General features: G+C 40.7%; 1 protein-coding gene across 1 annotated transcript in view; it reads left to right on the top strand.

The window, feature by feature from the left end:
- Nucleotides 1-265: 265 nt before the first annotated feature.
- EMILIN2 (elastin microfibril interfacer 2) overlaps nucleotides 266-21,550 on the top strand; it is a 33,658-nt gene continuing 12,373 nt past the window's right edge. The window contains exons 1-4 of the mRNA XM_069779098.1: nucleotides 266-491; nucleotides 642-764; nucleotides 14,686-14,861; nucleotides 17,132-19,066. Coding sequence (XP_069635199.1) covers nucleotides 367-491; nucleotides 642-764; nucleotides 14,686-14,861; nucleotides 17,132-19,066 — 2,359 coding nt within the window. The 5' untranslated portion in view covers nucleotides 266-366. The remainder of the gene's footprint in view (nucleotides 492-641; nucleotides 765-14,685; nucleotides 14,862-17,131; nucleotides 19,067-21,550) is intronic.

The following is a 21,550-nucleotide window of genomic DNA, read 5'->3' as shown; positions in this document are numbered from 1 at the left end:
CGGCCGCCGGCCAGCTCGGGCAGGGGACGGGGAGCGGGGGCTGCCTCCGAGGCGCCCCGCTCATGGCGACCGGGCGCCATGTGGGGCCGGCGGCTGCCCCTCCGCCTGCGCGCAGCGCCGCTCCTCCTGGGCCGTGGGGGCGAGAGCGGGGCGGGGGGCCGGCCGGGCGGGGGTGGAGGGGAGCGGCGCCTCGGCCGGAGGGGGGGTGCGGAGCCGCCGTGGAGGGCGGAAACGGGGTGGGGGGGATTTGCGTCAGTGAGGGAGCTGGGAGCGGGCGAGGGCGGGCGGGACAGACGGACGGACAGAGGGAGCCCGCGGAGAGGCACCGGTCCTCCCGCCTCGCCCGCCGCCGCTGCCCGTCGCCCCATGGAGCTGTGCCCGGGATCCGCGGCGCCCTCCGTCTGGGCGCTGCCGCTCCTTCTCGCCCTGGGCGCCGGCCTCAGCCACGCCACCCCGCACCTGCGGTACACCCGACCGGGCTCCCGCAGCAAGTGAGTACCGCCCGGCCTGGAGGGGGCCGCGGGAGCCGCTGCCGGCGGCGGGGCGAGCCGGGGCGAGCGGGCGAGCTGGGGCGGCGTGTGGGGCCCCTCATGCCGCTGCCCGTCCCTGACGGCCGTTGTCTTTCCCCCCCCCCCCCCCAGGAACTGGTGCGCCTACATAGTGAACAGGAACGTGAGCTGCTCGGTACTGGACGGGACGGAGAGCTACATCCAGGCCCAGTACAAGTGCGCCTGGAATCAGTTCCCCTGCCAGCCCACCCCGGTGTAAGTAGCCGAGGAGGCGACCTCGGGAGGGAGAGTGCTTGGTCACCCGCTGCCAAGCCCCGACGGCGAAGCGGCTGCTGCGCTCGGGCCGTCCCCGGCACCCCGAAAAGCATACAGCGTCCTGATCCCCTGCATGCCCCGAACAAAGCGCGCTCTCTTATTACAAACATAAGGCTGCCGGAGCTAATTAAAGCCAGATTGAGCGCATTGCCGGTCCCTACAGTCAGTCCGCTGCGCACAGCTGAAATGGAGCTGTGCTGGCACACCTCCTCACGCCACGCTGCCCTGCGCAGTGGGGCTGGCTGGCAGGCAGGCAGGCAGGCTGCCTTCCGTGGGCGGCGGGAACGCCAGCACCTGCTGGGAGTGCACCTAGGCGCCTTGCTCCAGGTTTGCCAGGGTACAGCCACGCTCAAAACCGGTTTCGTGGTTGCTGTGTGTTGCTGGATCGGTGCGTAACAGCGAGGGAGAGCCAGGAATGTGAGCCAGTGCATTTACAATCTGTGTATCCCTGTCAGTTGTCCAACGAGGAGAGCAGCCAGGGCAGAGATTTTTACAGGGCGTAATACAAATTTACTTGTTTGATTTCAAGCTTCATGGTATTGAGTGTGACCCTGTGGTAGTCTGTAGCGCGACCACCTACAGCACTGTGTGCTGTAGCAAGGCTGTGTAAGCCCGCAGGTACAGCAGGAGTCAGGGCACAGCTGTATCTCATTTCTGGCTAATCTCAGGCAAATCGCCTTTCCTCAATTTCCCACTTGAAAAGCAGTAATATTTGCACACTTCTCTTTGAAAGCTGTAGGTGGTAAGCACTCTGTGAAACCATTTCACCTCTCCCAGAAGTCAGTGGAAGGACACCCATAGGTTTTGGTGGGATTAGGCTCAGAGTTGGGCTGAGGTGGTGGTGAGGATTCTTTTACAACAAAAAAGAGTTTTTATTTTGACATGAAACAGTGAGGATGAGACTGATACTGCTAGGTCCTGGGTGCTACTGAAATAAGACTGTGGACATTGATGGTGCTGCAGCCCTGGGGCCTGTGACAATAGGTGTTGGGTGTTTGGCATTCAAACGCACTGTTTTCTCTTTGTTTGGATTGTTATTTTTGTTAAAAAACCAGCTTTTTCTCTATTGGAATATATAAACACTGGAATTTGAGGGAAATAACAAAGTCAGCAGGCAGCCGAGTTAACACCATCTTGTGTAATTTCCCTTGTTTCTTTTTGGAGTGTTGAACTGGCCATTTTGGACTTCTGACTGAGCTTATGGTCTGTGTAATGGGGTGTGCCCTCTGTCGTGCGCAGTCTCTGTAGTGGAGCTGCGGCGGAGTGAGTAGTGGTTGAAACTGAGCTCTTTGAACACATAAATCACTAAGTATTAAGATAAGGAATGTCAGAGGCGGTAAATTAGGATTTTCTTGGACTATCTGCTAGTAGGTAATGAAGAAAGTGCAAAGGCATTGCTTCTAGCTCAGGAAATTGCTGAACTGAGAACTGCTTGAGCGCGTGAGATCTTTGGCAGGAGTCAGAAGGGGAAGCCCAGCTTGAGCCAGGGGCTGGACTGGATGACCTCAGAAGTCCCATCCCTTCCAGATTACTCTGTGGTTCTGTGAAATGGCATTGTCTGTCCTTGTGCTTCTAAACATCTTGAGTTGGCTGCTGTCAGAGAGAGAATATGGGACTAAACAGACATTTGGTCTCGCCTGCTGTGGCCAATCTCATGGGGGTTTTTTGTTCTTCTGAGAATGGAATTGGATACTTACCATAAGCTTTTGTTTCCTCAATTTGACTTTCTTTGGTGAACATCACTTATTTTCTTCATAACCATAATGGCAACTGCAAAATAATTCCTTATTCTTAACATAAAATATTTTAAGTACCTATCACAGCACCAGCTGATTAACAGTGAAAGCAGCTGGAATAGCAAAATCTTGAAATTTTATTGTGTTAAAAACTCTCTGTTTATAGGCTGTGGCTTTTATTTTTCTTTCTGTTGCTGGTATGCATATTCTCTTAGTGGCAGAGTAGGAAGGGAACTAATCCAAAGCCTTTGAAATACATGGTTCAAATCCTGCAAACCCCTAACTTCATTCCTGTGAAAAGTAGGAGTAGTGATCTGAATAACAAAAAGTGTTTATATATGTTTGTTAGCTAATGTTGACAAAAATAGGACAGGAAAGAACTACAAAAGCAACAAAGAAATTACTGTGAGGACTTTTCTAAAATTATTCTTTTTTCCTTTACACACTTACGTAGAGAAGTTAAAAATGAACTAAATAGCAGATATTCATCAGAATAAACTACAGCCCCTGTTTAGTCTCCTTGTGATACCCATGGTTCATCTAAGAGCTCATTCTGTTGCAGACAGTAGGGACAGTGAGATCCAAATCAAAGAGTTTGTTAACTATATCATAGATGTGTGGGTTTTATTAGTACTTAAGTACTATTGGGGCTTTTTATCAGTCAGTGGATTTACTGTTGATTTAAATTACTTTAAGACTAGGTTTAAAGAGCCCTTCTAGTGTTTAGGTACAATCTAGGTTATGTGTAACAATTACTTAAATGAAAAAGCTCACTGCATTTTATATGGGAGCATTTCACTGCCTTAAACATACAGGGTTCTCCTGAATTCCACATTCTTCACACACAAGAGAGTGTGTATTGCAGATAGGGATTATAGTCAGCACTGATTTATTTTTTATTTTTTTAGAAATAGAAAGCTCTGGTTATTAAGCCTAAAAATCATATGCGTGCATGAACCCTTTTTATCTACCCTTTAGGCCCGTTAAAATATCATTTGTCTGAAGAAAATCCCCACTGTTGGAATGACTGCACATCTAGGAGTGTTAACTATAATTTCAGTTTGGCTACAGGGTTTATTTCTTGAAGTGTTAAGTTGAAATTCAGGAAATTATTACACTTCATTGTTTAACTGTTTTATAGGTGTTTGGGCTCAATAGTGCATTTCCTCACTGAAAAGTTAGTGAATGCTTTGGCTGATTAAGGTGTCAAGGATAAATATTAGTTGAAGTGTGGCTGCTTAAGAGATAGGAAGAGAGGGAGTAGAAAGAAAAAGCAGAAGGGCCCTTTGAAGTATGTTCCCTTTGAAGTATGGGGGGCTGCTGATTTATTTTTCTTAAAACTGACTAGCAAAGGAGAGAAGAACTTTGTTATTAGTGGGACATTGGACTGAAAGGTAATTATACAAAAATATTAGTGTTTTTACCCACTAAAAAGAACTCATATGTTTTGAAATCTAATATTGCTTCACAAATAACTGACTCCTCCCCACTTCTTTTGTTGTGAATTTCCTTTCCTAGCTTTCTTATGAATGGTTTATTAACTTAATTAGCATTATTAGTAATTTATAACTAATAGCGTTTTCTGATTCTAAAAGAAAAGTTTATTGACCTTCTAGCTAGATCCTACACATTTTTTAGGGTTGTGGCTTCACTTGGACGTCCTCTGGTCAATGTGGCTGCTTCAGGGTAGGATGTTGTTATAGCAGTTGTTTGTTTTGCTTCTTGTGCTGTGGAGTATGTTGGGACACCTGGCTGTACCATAGCTGCTCCAATTTATGGCCCAGCATTTTCGGGCTTTCACTAGTAAAGTTTTAATTTTAAAGTTTGAAGTGAACTGAAGCGGCTGAAGCAGGGGGATGTTTTCTGCCTTTTCATCTTTGCTACAGAACTGGCAAATGGGACTTACCTGTACAAGATAGTAAATCAAACAGAAAAAAAATTAGATAGGAAAGAACCTCTTAAGGTCATGTAATCCTCCCGTAGCCCCCAGCTAACAGCAGAGCCAGCTTCAAAGTTAGATCAGGTTGTTCAGGGACTTGAAGGAAGGTTGTTTTATCAGATCCCCTAATTCAAGTACCAGGCTCCTTTAATTCTGTGCATGTGAGTAAACGTATTTGTGTGATCAAGTGTGTAACGAGTCAGGTCACCTGTCCTTAGCTTGTCAGGAGCGGATTTCATGATTTAGGGTGAGTTTCTCATCTTAACGCTAATAATAAATGTATAATAAGCAAACCCATTATTTCCCTAGGTTGCATGTACTTAAAAAATGGTCAAGAAAATGATAAATTAATCAATAGCTAAATTAGCAAGCCTCTCCAGACCTCTTATTGAGCAATATTTTCCAACTTCTTGTCATTTAATACTTTCAAATTACTGTAAATAAGCCCACTGCCAAACTAATCACGGTTTTAATCATTGCCAAGAGGAAGATTTAAGGCAAAAGATTGAAATACCTTTAGAGACTGTTACTGCTAGTTTTCTGCAATCATAAATATCGGGATAGATGACTATGAGTAGGACACAGCTTTTATTAATATGTTTATTAATAAAATAATATTGAGTAAAAATGGAAATATTATTACTGAAAAACAGCATATCAGACTTCCAGTTCAAGTTAAATGGCTTCATTGATCTACCATTTTCTGGCAACCCCAGAACGATCTGGGTGGAGCATCTCAGCCCCAGTCTAGGTATGTGTTGGAAAACCACATGTAGTTTTCAACCCTTTGACAGTCTCTGAGACTGTTCGGTTGCTAGAAAGTAAGCATAGAGACCAGTGTCAGAGTGCTCAGCACCAGGCAGGATCAAACCTAAGATATACCAGTCAGCACAGATCACAGTCTCTGCCACTGGCTTCTGGCAATGTATATCTCATAAGAAAAACTTTCAAGATGCACAAAAACTTGAATGGAAAGTGGGGGCTATTTAATGTTTCCCCTGAAAATATCTAGAAAGGTCTTTAGGAATTTTTTTCTTCCTACTTAGTGTATTTTGTATGAAGCAGAATTTCTTTGTACAGGCTCCAGCTAGCTGACTACATAGGGAGGTTAGCCTAAGGGGTTGTGCATTGAAAACAATAAGGAAACTTAAAAAACTTCAGAACGTACTTCAGTTTCCTGGAGTGCTTGTTTGAAAATCTTTGAGCGCCTGCTGGGTGTGGTAAACTTTCCTGGCTGTCTCTGAGCTTGAAATTGTGCATCTCTGCCTCCTTGCACTAACGCAATAGAGTCTTTCTTCTCTGTGAACCAGACAGGCAATTTTCATTTCGCACATCATTCGAGTTTGTTGCAATAATTCAAAAAAATCACAAACTGCTCCTCAGTTCACATTAATATAAATAATTACAGTTTTTATGCTTTTCTGGTTTGAGAAATGTATGACCTGGAGGTCTGGGGCCTCTTCTATTAAGGACCAAACTTGCCAAAAACAACAAATTGTTAATTTTAGGGAGCTGCTAACCTGTTCAAGGCCTATTTTGTCATGAATCACCCAAATAACCAAGGAACATTCTGCTCTATTAGAAAGTGGGCAGCGCCAGTTTTACACATTGCGGATTATTACTCCCATCTGACTTCCTCTTCCTTCCTGACATCTCATCTTTCCTCTCCCCTCTGGTTCACTTATGACCTGGTGTCTTGAAAAGTATCAGCTCTCAAAACAATGCTGCATTTTATTCTGAAAGTTGTGGTCCCAGCTAATCCCACATGTTAGCTCTTGCATTCATGCAAGTATTGGTTATCTATTCTATCTGTGTATGTTTTCAAATAATGTCAGCAGTAGCTCTTTCTTGGAATGATCCTAGAAATAAGCTTATTTCATGGGCAGAGAAGTAGAAGAGATACTACTGGAGCTCATTTTCTCAGGCAGCTTTATCAAGAGCAGTGCTCTGCATCTTGACTTGACCTTTCCACTGGTGTAGGGTGAGAAACTTGGTCCCCACTGCTGGAAGAGGCAGGTGAGGATGTTGTTAACACATAGCCTGTTGCAAAGTCGCTCCTGTTCCATCACTGTTAGGCTACATCACAGTGCTGCTATACAAAACTTTCCTGAAATCCTTTTGAAAGGACTGTTTTCAGGGTTCTCCTATCCCATTTTATTTACTGGGTTTTTAGTAGCTTACTGTTGGTTTGTCAGCATGTGGTTGACTGGCATAGCTTTATCTTGCAACAAAATGGAAGGAAGCAACCATGTAAGATAATTCAAGGTTGTAAATCCCAAGAATGACGCTCTGCTTTGAGCCTTGCTGCAAACTGTCTGTGGTTGTAAGTTACTTAAATGCATCCTATGTCTTGGTTTCTCTGCTCCTAAGAGGAGGATGCCTACCTAGCTTTCAGGAGTGGTAATTCATGAATGTGAAGAGTATTAAAATTTTAAACCTGAAACTTACTTTTTGTGCATTTCCTACTGGACTTCTATGGTCAGTTTTTTAAAAATAAAATCATTGGCAGCTGAGAGACAGTTAGATATGTGTGTCTGTATGGATATATATACAACAGCTAGAAATAACTAGTATGAGACATGGGGGCATGTTTCAGAGTGTGCAGTACCTTGGTTGTTTCTTCCCAAGAAGAAACATTTCTCTCCTAAGAGCGAAAATTATATTTTGAATCTCAGTTTTTTGGATAGAAGAATTCTGAGATGAGTGGCATCAAAATTCACTGTATAAGTAATGAACAGTGGCACTTCTGGAGATTTTGAATGGAGCTACAAATGAAACCCTGTGGCGTTGTCTGAGAAGAGTTGAGCATTTTTGGCTTTTACCAGTTCTGTAATATTCTGGTTCTCTTATGGAGAAAAAACACAAACTGTGCAGTAAAATTCAGCTGGATTCTCTTGGGTGTATTGAGCTAATGTTCAGCATTAAAGAGAACCATGTGAGAGAGACCAGGCTGTAGTGAGCTGATTTGGGCACTATGATTCTTTGCTTTGCTCCTTTCCTGGCACCAAGAGATGAGGGGGCAGTGTTCTTTAGGGGTAGAGGAAGGCAACTTTTCTTCCTCCATCCTGAGAGCTGATATGCTGGGGATGTAGTAGGAGGGAGGAATACATGTCACCTGTGCCAGGTCTCTGCCCCCTAGCAATTTCTTCCAGACAGAAGGCAGTCTGCTCCCATTGTGCTTCCCAGGTGGTGTGAAGGCACAGAATAAATAAACACTGGAAAAAAGTACTTGGTGTCTAATGCTTATTCCTATTTTATGACACATTTAGTAAAGTTACAGTGCTTTCGTAGTCTGATATTAGAGCACTCTTTGCAGTGACCTGGCTGGGTGATTTCTTGGTTGTGTGCACAACAGGCAATTGGTTCCTGCAGATGCATAGTGCTTTGACTTGTTCTCTTGGTTTCCTTCGGTTTCAGTCCCTGATAATGCTCTCAGCCTGTAGCAGGTTTTTATTCAGGATTTAGCTCAGAATAGATCTGGTGCAAATGTTGGCCATGCTATACATTAGTGCAAATGTTATTAAAAGCACCCTTATGTGCCTCTGCGAGCCCAGAGAAGCTGAGCCTCCTTGGTAATATGTGCTAGTGGAGGTCATCATAACTTTATGTATTCCACATGGGTGCCTCAAAATTGTATTTTTCCCAGCGCAAACAAGTTTGTAACACTCTCTGCTTGCTTTTGATAATGTAGATTAGGGCCTGATTATTATGTTATATAAAGACCTGACCATGCCCCTTTGGGAACTTCAATTGAGATGGCTATGAGTGGGCCAGGCGTTGAGCTAGTGCGTAAAGTCAGTGGCATTTTTTTTGAAGAAAAAGTAATTCCCCAGACCCCAATGCCTGCAAACACATGTACTGACCTTCTTTATCTAAATTTTGGAAAGCAAAAATGCCAGCTAAAAGAAAAGTAGCAGTGGAAAGATGAGACTTTCTTAAGTCCATCTGTGAGAAGCAGCTTAGTGTCTCTAATGCCAGATCAAAATCAAAAACTATTTTGGGGTTCACTAGGATTCTTTTAAAATAGATTTTTGCTGCAACGTATAATTGGGATTTATTACTGACTCCCTGACTTGCTTTCACTGAACACCTAGACTTCTGTAGGCTAATCTCGTCCTGTCAGAAGATCTTTTCACCACTTGCCGTGAATGCCTTAGGATAAACTCTTGGTTAAGACATGTTTTTCTCAAATTAAGCTCATCTGTGGGCTGGAACACAAGCTAGCTGCCAACGCTGCCATGTAGTAGCAAGGTTATAAAAGAACAAAATCCAGCAGTGTAGTAGCAAGGTTATAAAAAGAACAAAATCCAGAGGTGGGTTCTGACATACCCTAACTTCAGCTATCTACCATACAGACGGGTGAATGTGAGCATGGGAGCTTAGACACCTGCAGTAGTGGTGACTCAAATGCAGGTCAGTGGTGTCCAGCATGCTCTTTAGGTAATTGGATGTAAATAATGACTTTAGGACAAGATGCAGCCCTGTTTCAACTCTACTGGCTGTATCAACTATATTTCTGTTGGCCGTAATGGGAATACAGACACCTAGTGCCTGTCCATACCTACACAGTAGACACCTGAAATTCAGGTGTGCTGAAACTCTCTGTTACAGACAACCGCTAAAAGTCTCCATGATTTCAGTGGAACTAGGATTTCTGCCACCATTTGTAGGGGTAGCAATTAGGGGTTGCCTGCACTCTTGGGAAACAGAAAATTTGGGATCAACTGGTTCTAGTTTAGTAACTGTGTAGTATAAATGGCCAACTTAGCAATATTTTCAGTGGAAGCCTTTGCAACCTGTGAAATAAAAAATGCTTGGTCAAAATATGATTGCATTTAATTATATCTCTCTGGGTAGTATTTTGGGGGAGTGTCTATATGCTACTTCAGCAGTCCCATTGCAATACATTGGAGATTTGCATGACTGAGACATGCAAGAGCAGACTATATAATTTACAAGGAATGGATCCACATTCAATAAAAGCATTAAATAATGAAGATTCCTTATCTTCTATTCAATAAGACTGTGATTTGCAGGCTGCTGAAGTTACGGGACCTGTTCCAATGACTACAGAATTTTGGACCAACCTTGAAGTTTTGTGCTCAGAATAAACATTTTATACACTGCTTATGTAGAAACATATGCTGATTCTGCAGTCCCTTCCTCATAGTGAGGATGTGGTGACACTTATCTCCTTGCATTTCCCAAAAGATTGAATGTTAATATCTCGTTACAGAACTGAGCCATATGTTTTCCCACCAATTTTGTTGAAATGTTTCTGATTTGTTTTATTGCTATTAGGTGACATTCGAAATATCAGTGCTAACTTCTTCCTTCTGTGGTTTAGCACCATGAGAAAACTATAGCTCGTTCCCTACTCAAAATGTCTAGCATTTGCAGCAAACATGTATTTTTAATTAAGCATTTTCCTAAGAAAATATTTTCTCTCAAAGAGGAGGAATATTTGAATGCTATTGCCACACCGTACAACTTTATTTCAGCTGCAAAATACTTAGATGTTAAAAGTGGAGATTTGTATGAGTGTTCTGAATGTGTTTTCTCATTTGATCAGCATGTTGAATTCGTGGTGAAGGTAGTAGGCATTCATAGTTATCAGCCTGTTGTAGAAAGACTCCTAAAAAACAGCTGTTCTTTTTTTCTCTGTTGCGAGGAAAGATTAGAGACAGTTGAAATCACCCTTTAATCATGCTTTCTAAAAGAATTACTTCATTTGTAGTTTTTAGATCAATTCACCACAAGGATATGACCATCATCCTGGGCTAGAAGTCCACAAGAGGACATGGTGACTAGGCACAATAAATACTGGTGTATTGTATGTAACTTTTAACCACGTAAGGATTTTTTTTTAGATCTTTGAGACACTTGTAAAAATAATTGTATTTATTACCGCTTACTTGAATAGCACAAATCCAAGTCAACTGGAGGAAGATTTAATGTTTCACTATTTTTTAATTACATTCCAGCATATACAGGCATTAAAGTGGAGCCTCAATTCTTTAAGAGACTTACGAAACTTTTGTGAACCCTTTTGACCAAATTTCCTCACTAGGTAACTTGTAAAGACTCACACCTACAAGATAAAAGATGTGAAACTTGGGCATGTTACGTTCTAACCATGTAATTCTAACTAGCTGCATAGAAAAGCAACATTTCATCTCTCCAGCTGCACTGAGTGCATTTTGTATGTTTTGTATGTTTGTGTTTGTATGTTACACGTTTGCTGTGACTACGAGTGAGCAATTGGATTCAGAACACTACAAATGTAAATAAAGATGTGTCTGATTTGTATATTCTGGTAGCTCGCAGTCCTACGTCATTAAAATACGTAGAATCACAAATTATTCTCAGGATGCAGTCCCTACCAGAAAGTTATGGTTTGTTTTCTTAGAACTGTAACCAAGAATATAGTTAGACTGTTATATCCTGGCAAAATCCTGGAAGTCTCCAGTTCCTCCACTGAAATCCACTGAGCAAGCAAAGTTCTGGCTTTAAAAAACTTGTATGATTGAGAATCTCCCTTGGGCTGGATGCATGCTGGTGAATGTCATTTATCAGTGCATTTGGACAGTGCTGGCACAGTGACACCATTCCTTGCATGGGCAACTTCCACAACTGTGTATGGAGCATATCATCGGTAGACAAACTGTAGCAATGAAGCTGTGATTTTTAAGAAACTTTTATGTGACCGGATTCAAATTGGAAAAGTGTTAGGGTAAGTTCCTGTTTCCTAGCCTTACGTCACTAGCCTTGCTGAACCATAAGTGTGATTCATTCAGCTGGGCTGGCAGTATAGAGGAATGATAGTTCTTGGTAAGTAAATCCCAATTTAATTTCTGAGCCATCCATGAATATAGCTGTCTTGTTACCATAGTTCAAGATGTAAAATATGAAAGCTGTTCTACATCCAGATTTTGAAGCATTTTGATTCTAGCTTCTTTTTGCTCTAGGAGAATTGTGGTTTAGGATTCAGGTTAGGCTGTATTTGAAGTGCCATAGCTGAAATCAAAACAGATGCAATTCATGTATTTGCTTGAGCTCTCAGACTTGCAAGAATTTGTAAGGCATAGACTGCTATAACATTTTAAAAGTTGTAGATACACAGTGTTTATATTTTATAATTTAAAATGGGAGGATTCTCCTGCATTTCAAATAATTTTTGTATTAAATCATATTAAAATATTTTATGCCTCGTATGATCATGGAACTATGAAATAAAAAAGTGAGAATGTCAAACTTGCTTATTTTTTATTTTTAAGATGAGATTGGGGAAGTTTTATAATTTGCCCATATGAAAAATAGTAAGCTTGATTTCTTTTAATTTGTTTATATTCTTCTATTGTATTTGATTGTGTCTTGTGATTTGTCTGAATGTTGAAGTCATCTGAAGGTGTCTGCATTGATGAACATGACTCAGAGAAGGTATACAAAGAGAAACTTGTCACAAAGATGATAATGGCAGAAACAGTACAAGGAAAACCCTCATTCTGTAATTTGAGCAAAGAAGTGCACAATTTGCATAAAAGTAGTTCTTCTCTTATAAAAGTTGTTTCAGCTATATTCTTAAAACTTTGTTAGGAATAAATAGAGAAGTGCAGTGGTGTTTAAAGATAGTCAAAATACTGTAATTTTCAGGAAGGAGTTTGGTCCTGAAAGTATAGATAGGAACACACACAAAGTTTGGCGCAGTTAAGTGTGTTATGGAAATCAGAGAAAAGTATGTGCGACTGTTTGCGGCATGTGAAAATTTATCGGGAAGTTCAAAGTTTGCATTTCAGTAATGTGGTGGTTGTGAGAGAGGTTGTAATGACTCTCAAAACCGCTTCAAAACACTAAAGCATCTAGCTAATCCTGTTGCTTCTCTGACTCTGGCAGCTAGTTGGAAGGAAAGGAATCAACCCCAAATTACCTACACGAGAGGTGGTTTAATACTTTAGATAAGGGAGAAGGAAAAGGAAGTTCCTGGGTGGCCGGGATGTTGTCTTCCCTATGCAGTTGCCCTCTGCATTGCACTCCTCTAATTTTTAAAGCACTTGACCTTGGGGATGTCTGTACTTTACATTTGTAAACAGGATTCAGCAGATGTTTCAGTGAAAATTGTAGAAGTGATGAGCTGGAGTGCAGTCTGCAGCTCTTTCATATATGGTGTTGCGAAGGTAAAAAAAGGATTGGAAACCCACTCTGAGTTTACGTGCTGCAAGTCAGAATCTGAAAAGCTGACAACCACCGCAAACCACTGCAGTTACGAGCAGCTAACAGAGTTACAGTCTAGCCTGCCCCTGCCTTCCTGTGAAGATTCACAGGAGAAGGGAATCCAGAGGCTTGTTAGAATAAACTATTCTTTGGCCCGAAAATAATTGGAAGAAATATGACATTGTCTCTAGTCAAAGTAACTTTTTCCCCTTAATGAGAAGTTGTAGATAAAGTAATAATGCAAAAGAACACTGAGTATTTCCAGATTGCAAAAATTAGAATATATTGTGGCAGAACTGGAGATGGTTGGAAAAGAAACAAATTCATAATTAGTAGTTAACATTTTAACCCCTCTGCCCCAAGTTTGTTAAGCAGCTTACCAAAAAGGGACAGCAAATGGCTATCAGATGTGAGACGTTATATTAAAATTATGTCTATAAAGGTGAAAGATGCTGAATAAAAAAATACAAAATTATTTTAGCAATTATTTGCACGCATGGCAAGAGAAGCTTTGAAGAGTAGCAGTTAAACTCTTGCTCTGTGACTTTCAATAGAAACTTTTTCACAGTCAGTGTAAGATTTAACTCCATTTGGTAGCTGATTACTGATTATTTTTAAACAATAAGGAATTTTGCGTATTAATACACGACAATGTTTAATGAAATCTTGTTGATTTTTGTGTGATAGCACAGCTGCTTCTGGTGCCCATTCTGTACTGTATTCTCTCTGTCCCAAAATACACTCCCTATGAGCCCAGCCAGGCTATGAGTGAAATCTGTTGCAGAGCTCCTCTTGAGTTCTTCACTACTGTCCTGTATTTATTCTGCTGGTATTACTACTTTAGGAACACGTTAGCTGTGAAGTGAGCCTGTTGTTCATTAATGGATGCAAACTGTTCTAATCTGAAATAATCTTAAGAAAAAAAGATCTGAAAATGCCGTAGGGAGGTCAGGACTATGGTACTTGTTTTATTCCGAGAAAGGAATTAAAGTGAGAAATTGGGGTAACTTTTTTGTTTCTATGTGTTCCAAGTATACCAATTTATAGAACTCAGGTGGCAAATCCCTGTTTTAGTTATTTTCCTCATATCGCAACCCGAAATGAGCTGTACCTTAAATCGATTTAGTTTTTATAAAATAGCACAGCCTCTGCTTATGATCTGGTGGGATCTAGTGTCTGACTGCAGCTGAACATGCGGTATGGGTACTGAAGGAAAGTTATGGAAGTCTATGGTTAAAGAAAGTTGCACAACCAGAATTAGTTTGCCATTTATTAACTTTTGAGTGATTAATCTGGGAAGCTTAAGGTTGTACGTACATAACGTGCATAGGTTTGTCCGCAAGACCCTCTTCAACTTCACTCATGAAGTAGGAAAGAATTGATTCCTTCATTGGTTGTAGCCTTTCATCTGACTCCTTTCATGTCCTTATCTGACTCTGCTTTCAGCAGTTTGTCCTTCCCTGGAATATCCCTCCTAGCTTTGACTGCTCTGTACATACGGATTCCAAGGAATGGTTTAAGTGGAGACTGTGGAAAGACAAGTGGGACAAAGTAGGCAGAAACATTTTTGATGTTCTGAGTTACTACCAGAGCAGCCCTGTGGGTGGGTTTGCAATGAAAAGCAGTTAGTTAAAGGGATAAGGTTTTGAATTTATAGAGTAATACACTGATAGTAACTTATTCTCAGCAGCATCTGATGAGTTGAACCTTCACTTCCCACAACATGTTATCCTGCTGCTCATATGTGAAAGCCCTGTTCTATGGCCATATTTGCTCTCCCTGGAATGACTGTGTTGAGTGCAGGTAACTTTAAAACCTAGACAGAAGCATTTGTTCATTTGATGTTTGAAGGAGAAAATTAATCATAGATGAAAATAATTGATTTTCATTTTTTAAAAAAACTGTTTTAATTTTAGCCTTAATCTAAATAGCAGATTAGGTTACGGATTGTTTAAAATGCTTACTGTTTTGGCAGATACCGAACGAGTTTCAGACCTCGGTACACAGTTGCATATAAGACAGTAACAGAGCTGGAATGGAGATGTTGTCCCGGGTACAAAGGGGAAGACTGCAGAGAAGGCCCGGCAGAAAAGCCAAACACTGCTCATCATCCCACAACACCGGTGAAAGCTGTTGTGAAGAAAGGCTTGGGTAACGTTTTCTTTGAATTTTGGTATGCATGATCACGTTTGGTTTCTTGATTTGTCTTTTAAGTCTAAGAACTGTTATGGTTTCTATTAAACTCAACTACTGGAAGGTGCAAAAGCCATATGGAAGACACTGCGTGGTGGGAAAATAATAGCCAGGCAATAACAGTCTCATTACAGAGAGTTTCCTGAAGAATAACGGAGGGGTGGCTGTAGAACACTGACCATAAATGGCAGCTGGCTACTCATGGTTCAGGAAAATCTTTTTGTTAAGGTTGGGTTTTTTATAAGAATTTACGGGGGTTTTTTGTGGTTTCTTCAATGTTCAGCAAAAAAAGATGTATTTGAGAGGAACTATTATTAAAACGAAAAAGAACAGGTACTAATTTTAATGATATATAATGCTCCCTAGCAGTTTCACAGTGTTTTGTTTGTTCAAGGGGTTGTGCAGATTTTAGATTCATGTGAGATTACTTGCCTTAATTCTAAGGCGTAAGGGAATGGTTTCTGAAAAAATACCTTAAAGAATGAATGATCTTTGTTTGCATAAGGTACTGTCCTCTGAAAGGATAAGAAGGAATGCTGTTACTGCAGTATTGTGCCTTTTCTGCATTAACAAAAAAATGATAAACAAATGTTTCCTTCTGAAGGACTTTTTCCAAACATCATTGGAGATTAGCATCACGTATAGCACTTAGATTTCCACTTGTGGTTTTGATGTAGTGGAATGGATTGGGACTGAATACATGGTTTCAAACCAGTCCTATAGGTTATATACTTGCTTTAAAAATAAGCTTTTAAAATATTTTGTTAGCCCATCTCAAATATTTCCAGAAGATGATGATAAACTGTGGTGATATCTTTGAGGAATTTGCACACTGCTTATGTGTAGAGATTTTCTTTCTGCTCCAACCCTAAAAGAGCTGTAATTCAATGCAAAAATAGACCAGTGTGTATGTAATAGCTACACTCTGTGTGTGCATACGTTTTTATTATTAAAGGAATCGGCCACCCTGCCAGTCTTGAAGAGTACATTTGTGACTTCCTACCTCCTTTGTAATGTCTTTAAGCTGAAATCCAGTCTAAAACTAAGAAAAACTCCAACTGCATGTCCTTCAGACCCTATCTCACTGTTGCTCTTCACTGTATATCTAGCATGCATAGCTTGGAACCAGTGCTAAAATTCTTTTGTCCGAAGATTTAACTGTTAATGCCACTAGTCATCTGAAAGTTATTCTAATGCTAACAATTTGTGTGTCTATTTTCTGTTGTATTTAAAGAAGTGTATTTTCTTCTTTGCTTCTGCTTTTTAACTTTATTTACCTATTCTATGCGTGCAATAGTATGTCTTCACTGTGCAAAGATCTTTGGATTATGCATTGCGTAAAAGGTATAATGCAAAATCCCAATTAGGATTATACATGATGTTTTTATAGAGTGTACCCCTCTGCGCATAATGGCAAAGATACTGCTTGAAACTGAACATCCAGAATTGTACGTGGCTCTGCAAATGAGGTGGTGCTGCCAATGACAAATGGATTGGAAGGGTGTTTTCAGATTCATTAATTGATTTGTGCTAGGTAAAAAGGAGATTGCAGCTAAAAGTCTGCTTTGACTTTTTTCATTCAATGGTAGTGCTGGTGTTATTTTAATACAATGATTTTTGGATGTATAAAGTTTATGCTTTTATACACATTTTTATTGCCTACTTAAATATGTATCAAACAATTAGGTATTTTTGAAGCAAGTGTGATAACTGGAATATCTTGCAGAACCCCACCTAGTATATGCATTTGGACCCCGGTTCAGCAAAATACTGGAGCACAAACCCCCTTTAGGCACATAAATTATTGCCACTTAAGTTTTCATTGGGAATTCAGGAGCAGCACCTCCCAAATTACTGTTACAGGAGATGCAGTGGCTCTAAGGGGATTGTGTTGTGATGTGTACGGATCTATAATGGTGTGTTACATATGCTATAGCTTAGATTCATTGCTGAAAAAGAAGGGGGGGGTCTGCTTGTTAATTTATTTATTTATTGCCATTGTATCTTGGCAGGAATTGGTCAATGTGCTAAAATGTTGGAGTGTTTTAATAACATTTTAGTTATAAACTACTGAAAACAAGAATAGAAAAGGGAATAGAAATAGAAAAGCATTATGTAATTTAAATCATTATTTGGCTTTAAAGAAAGGTGAAATTAGCCTCAGCTGATTAAAACAGATACCCCTGGGAATATTTACATCCAGACTGTCTATTATTTCCATGAAACAGATGCAGAACCAACAGAAGTGCCAGAACCTCCACCATATGAGAAGAAAATACAGTTTCTTGAGGATGAATTGTTTAGACTAACACGATCAGTGCTGGAACTTCAGTCCTCTGTGGCAGGTGTGAATGAAAACCTAAAGCTGACTGTCCAAGAAGATGCTAGTAAGATGTTGGTCACTTGGCTAAATAACCTTTATGATCGCCCAGAGCCTGATAGTGCGGTTGGTGGTGAAACAGACAGTATTCATCTGCCTGGACTCCTCAGCAATAGAGATCAAAAAGACCCTTTTATTGATTTTGAAATGGAAGATATAAAGTCTGAGCTAGCTGAGGTCAAAGAAGCCTTGAAGATGAGGAATGACAGGCTGGAGGAACTGAATGGAAAAGTAAAAGGCTATGAAGGACAATTAAAACAACTGCAGGAGGCAGCACAAGGACCTACAATAACAATGCCCAGTGACAATATATATCAGGAGTATATAGACTCAAAATTTGAGTCCCTCAGACAGGAAATACTGGAAGGATTTGAAAAGAAAATGGCAGATTTGAAGAACTCCTGTGAATACAAACTACAGGATATCCAGCAGCAGTGTGATGACAATGAAAATAACTGTTTAGGAATACTTGATGTTATAAAAGGAAAAGAGAATGACTTGAGGGAAGAAATAAATACTCTCCGAACTCAGATTCCATCAAACGAGTCCAGCTGTTGCAAGGAGGGTGAGAGAAATGACTTTGACCAACAGATAAAAGATTTAGATAAGAAGATTGACAGAGTTGTGGAAGCACACAGGATCTTGAATGTCAGAATAGATAATGAAATCAGTCGATTGTCAACTCCAGATCTAGAAGACATGTTTGGTGAGAGGTTGGAGGAGCTAGATGCGAGGATGAATGTTACAGAACGAAATGCTGAAGAACATTGCTTTTACGTTGAGGAAACTCTCCGTGGTGCTATAGCTGCTGAGGTAGATGAATTGAGAGACTTGTTTGACCAAAAGCTGCGAGCACTAGAAGATAGGTTAGGTGGCACTATTTTAGAGATCGCTAATACCACAGACCCAGATGGAATGTATATTAATCCTGGGCCCGTCTTGCCCAGTGATGCAGGATTTGCAAATGAGCAATTTACAGCAGAGATTAATTTCCTGAAGAGCAAACTACTGTCGCTTGAACACCTCTGTGGGCAGAAATGTCAGTCTGCACCGCTAGGTACGGAAGACCTTCAGAAAGAGCTAGAAAATTGTAACAACAAATACAATCTCTTGCTTTTGAAAATGGACAATAACTCTGTTCTCCTGCAGTCTCTAGATAGCTCTCTTAACGAGAAACTCAACTTAATTAAGGGTAACCAACATGACATACAGAAAATGCAGAGAGATGTACGTGTATTCCGGTATAGTCTAAATGTCATGGATAAAGATATGAAAAACCTTCAAGATGGCTTGAGTAGCTGCAAGGAGCAGCTTCTGGGTGTCAATTCTACCTGTAGAAAAACACAACGAGGTGTCTTCCGAAAAATCGATCAAATGCAGAGGACGTTTGCAAATCAAACTGCTCATCCCAGTGATAATTGCTGTGGTGAAGTGAAAGAGAGACTAGAACAATTGAATGACCATATCGTGAATGATCTTAGCAAGTGCAAAGAAAAGACCCAAGGTATCCAGGAGGGGGTTTCTGATGTTGAGAGCAGAGTCTCACGTGTTGAAAAAGTTTGTGGCAAGCTGGACTCTGTCTCAGGTAGCTTGCAGAAGATAAAAGAAGGTTTGAATAAGCATGTGAGCAGCTTATGGAACTGCATCCATGAAATGAATGGAACTATAGCATCTCACTCCGCTGATATTTCTGGCCTCAAAAATTCTGTCCAACAGTTTTATAGTCAGGTCTCCAAAATCACCATGGACATTGAAGGCATGCTGAAATCTCAGTCTGACACAAGTAAGTTGTTTTGCTTTTTTTTAATGCTTTTTTTGTTTGTTTTCCAACTGGCTTTCTCTTCTGAATCATTTATAAAGGAACTAAACAAGGGAGGAATTTACAGTTCCTCATTACACAGTTTCTACTTTGTTTTTACAGTGACTCTAATTTTGGCTCTGCTCTAGAACACCATAGAGGACTTTAAGTGCTTTTAAAAGTATTCTCAAAAAAAAAAAAAAAGTCTTATATGCTTTCATGTTTTCCCAGAGAGTGGGAAAACTAATATTTTTTGGATAGTGAGTTTAAAGTGAGTTTCAAGTATTAATTATCTGTGGGTATTATTCCAGTTCATTTGATTTGGGTTTTTGGTTTTGTTTCATTTTGTTGTGTGAGATTTTTCTTGATTCCTTGGGGGAAATTGAAAAGTAAATGGAGAAAACTGAAGTCAAAGGAATTCAAATTTATGATAAGAAAGATTCCCTGTAAGTTTTGTTCTTAGCGTGAGTTAATGATTATAATTCAGCACCAACTCTTTGATTTAGGACTTCTGCAAACAAGCTCTGGCATGTTTTGCTGTGGCAATATAAGACTTCTGCTTCATAGCTCTCCCAGAAGTTTCCATTCCCACAATGTAGTTGGCAAGTTGGCAATAGGTGCACACCCCAGCTAGCAGTGTTCTCACACCTCAGCCACTTCTGTTAGTAGTCCAACATGTTAGCTCAAATCCACATCCACAGGTGGTTTAAAGTTTGCATTAGAGTGGCTGAGAAGCAGAGGCACATTCCCTTTGGCTCAAAATGCTGTGAAATAGTAAACTCAACATGTTGGTGAACCTTGCAGTGAAGGTTTAGAGACCTTGCCAAATGCCACTCAGTTCCCTCTGCAGTTCTTGCTCCAAATTTCAGCAGTGGGTTGTTTTTCTGAGAGACTCAAGTTTACAGCAGGAAGCCGAGTTCCTGTTTCTGTTAGCATGGTGCAAAAACAGAGGAATTGGAGACTGTTTGGAAACCGGACTCTTCAGTTGGTTGATGCTTCTGGTTTTAATTCTGTCCACGTATGAGATAGATAAAAGGCCGATTTCTGTGACTGGCCTTAAATCAGAAGAAGAGGTGCTGAGGGAAGAGCCTGTGGGCTTTTGCAGCTGATGGTGGTTGGGGGAGATCAAATGCAGGACCATGAGCAGTCTTGCTTGAATGGACAAGTTGTGCTTCATGAAGGATCTGAAAGCAATTTCTTTAGGGAAGAATATCCTTCTCATTCCGAGGCAGAGACTTGAAAGCCTGTGATAGATGTGTTTATTGAGTGCTTAATTGTTTAAAACTAAGTGTATTGCAGTACTTGACACAAAAATCCTTCTGAGGTGAGAAGCTCTTGTGTGAAATTTAAAAAAAAAAAACCTTTCTGTTCTTTAAAGGAAAAAGTGAAGGGGAATGGAGGGGGTCCATAATTCTCAGATAATTCTTTTGGTGAAATCTTGACTTAAATTCAACAGGGTTAGGACCTTCACCCCTAGATCTCACAGAAGCAGACCAAGTCCCCATTAAAATGCAGTATGATGTATCTATGTAATCCTATTTCTCATCCGTCTTGCCCCAAATAAATCTGCTCTAGGGACCAACATTGGAGAAAGGTCCAAGACACACACAAGTAATCTTTCTTCTGCTATTTAAAGCAGGTGTTCAAGAGACCTTGCTGGTGGTATTTATCAGCCCCTATTACAATGTTGTAAAGCATTAAAAAGCCTTGGTGTGCCTGGGTTTCTGTAAAATAATGCCATTTCAGGGCAGAGCTCTCCGTTCACCATTGGGTGTCAAGAGCCTATGGCAGGATGCTGCTGCTGGAGGTGGGGTGCAGGCACTCTGAGCATCCCTCACTGTTAAGGGGTGCTTCTGGCTTCTGAAGGATTCATGAAGCACACACTTCAGTCATCAAATGTTTCCAATTACAGTAACAAGTGTCTGGCACAGCAGTCCCAAGTAACTTTTGATGGCTGGAGTTGCAGAAAGATTTTGGCAAAAGAGTCTTTTTTGGAAGTAGTTTGGGAACCCTGTTACATGAGTTGGGGTATAGCTTTAACTATTTTCCCATCCGTGATCTGCAGCATCATCTCTGATAACCAATGTTATTTGAAAGGAAGACTGTCAGTCCTTGCCACAGATCGGTGTAGAATTTCTTATGCACTGTTTGCCAGCATATTGTAGCATTGAAATGATGGAATTTGATTTTGGAAGGGCCGAAACAGAAACAAGTTGTTACTAGTAACAGTTGTTGAGGGCAGTAAGGCCAGGATATGTTGCAAGTAATAACAATATAAAATCTTATCAAGCAGTGAAACCTGAGAAAAGTCAAATGACCCTCATCTTAGGAATATGGCTGTGTTTTCTTCCACATTTTTTATTCAGGGGTTTCAAGTGCCTCAGTCCAAACTAACAAGTCAGGTTAGTGAATGATTGTACGTCAGGTACAGTCCCAGAGGCCAGAAATGTATTTAATTTGTCATAATTT

Source organism: Haliaeetus albicilla, chromosome 3 (assembly GCF_947461875.1).
Source record: "Haliaeetus albicilla chromosome 3, bHalAlb1.1, whole genome shotgun sequence".
In the NCBI taxonomy this organism is placed as follows: Eukaryota; Metazoa; Chordata; class Aves; order Accipitriformes; family Accipitridae; genus Haliaeetus; species Haliaeetus albicilla.
The sequence above is the reverse complement of the archived record's forward strand: the minus strand, read 5'-3'. Positions and strand labels throughout refer to the sequence as shown.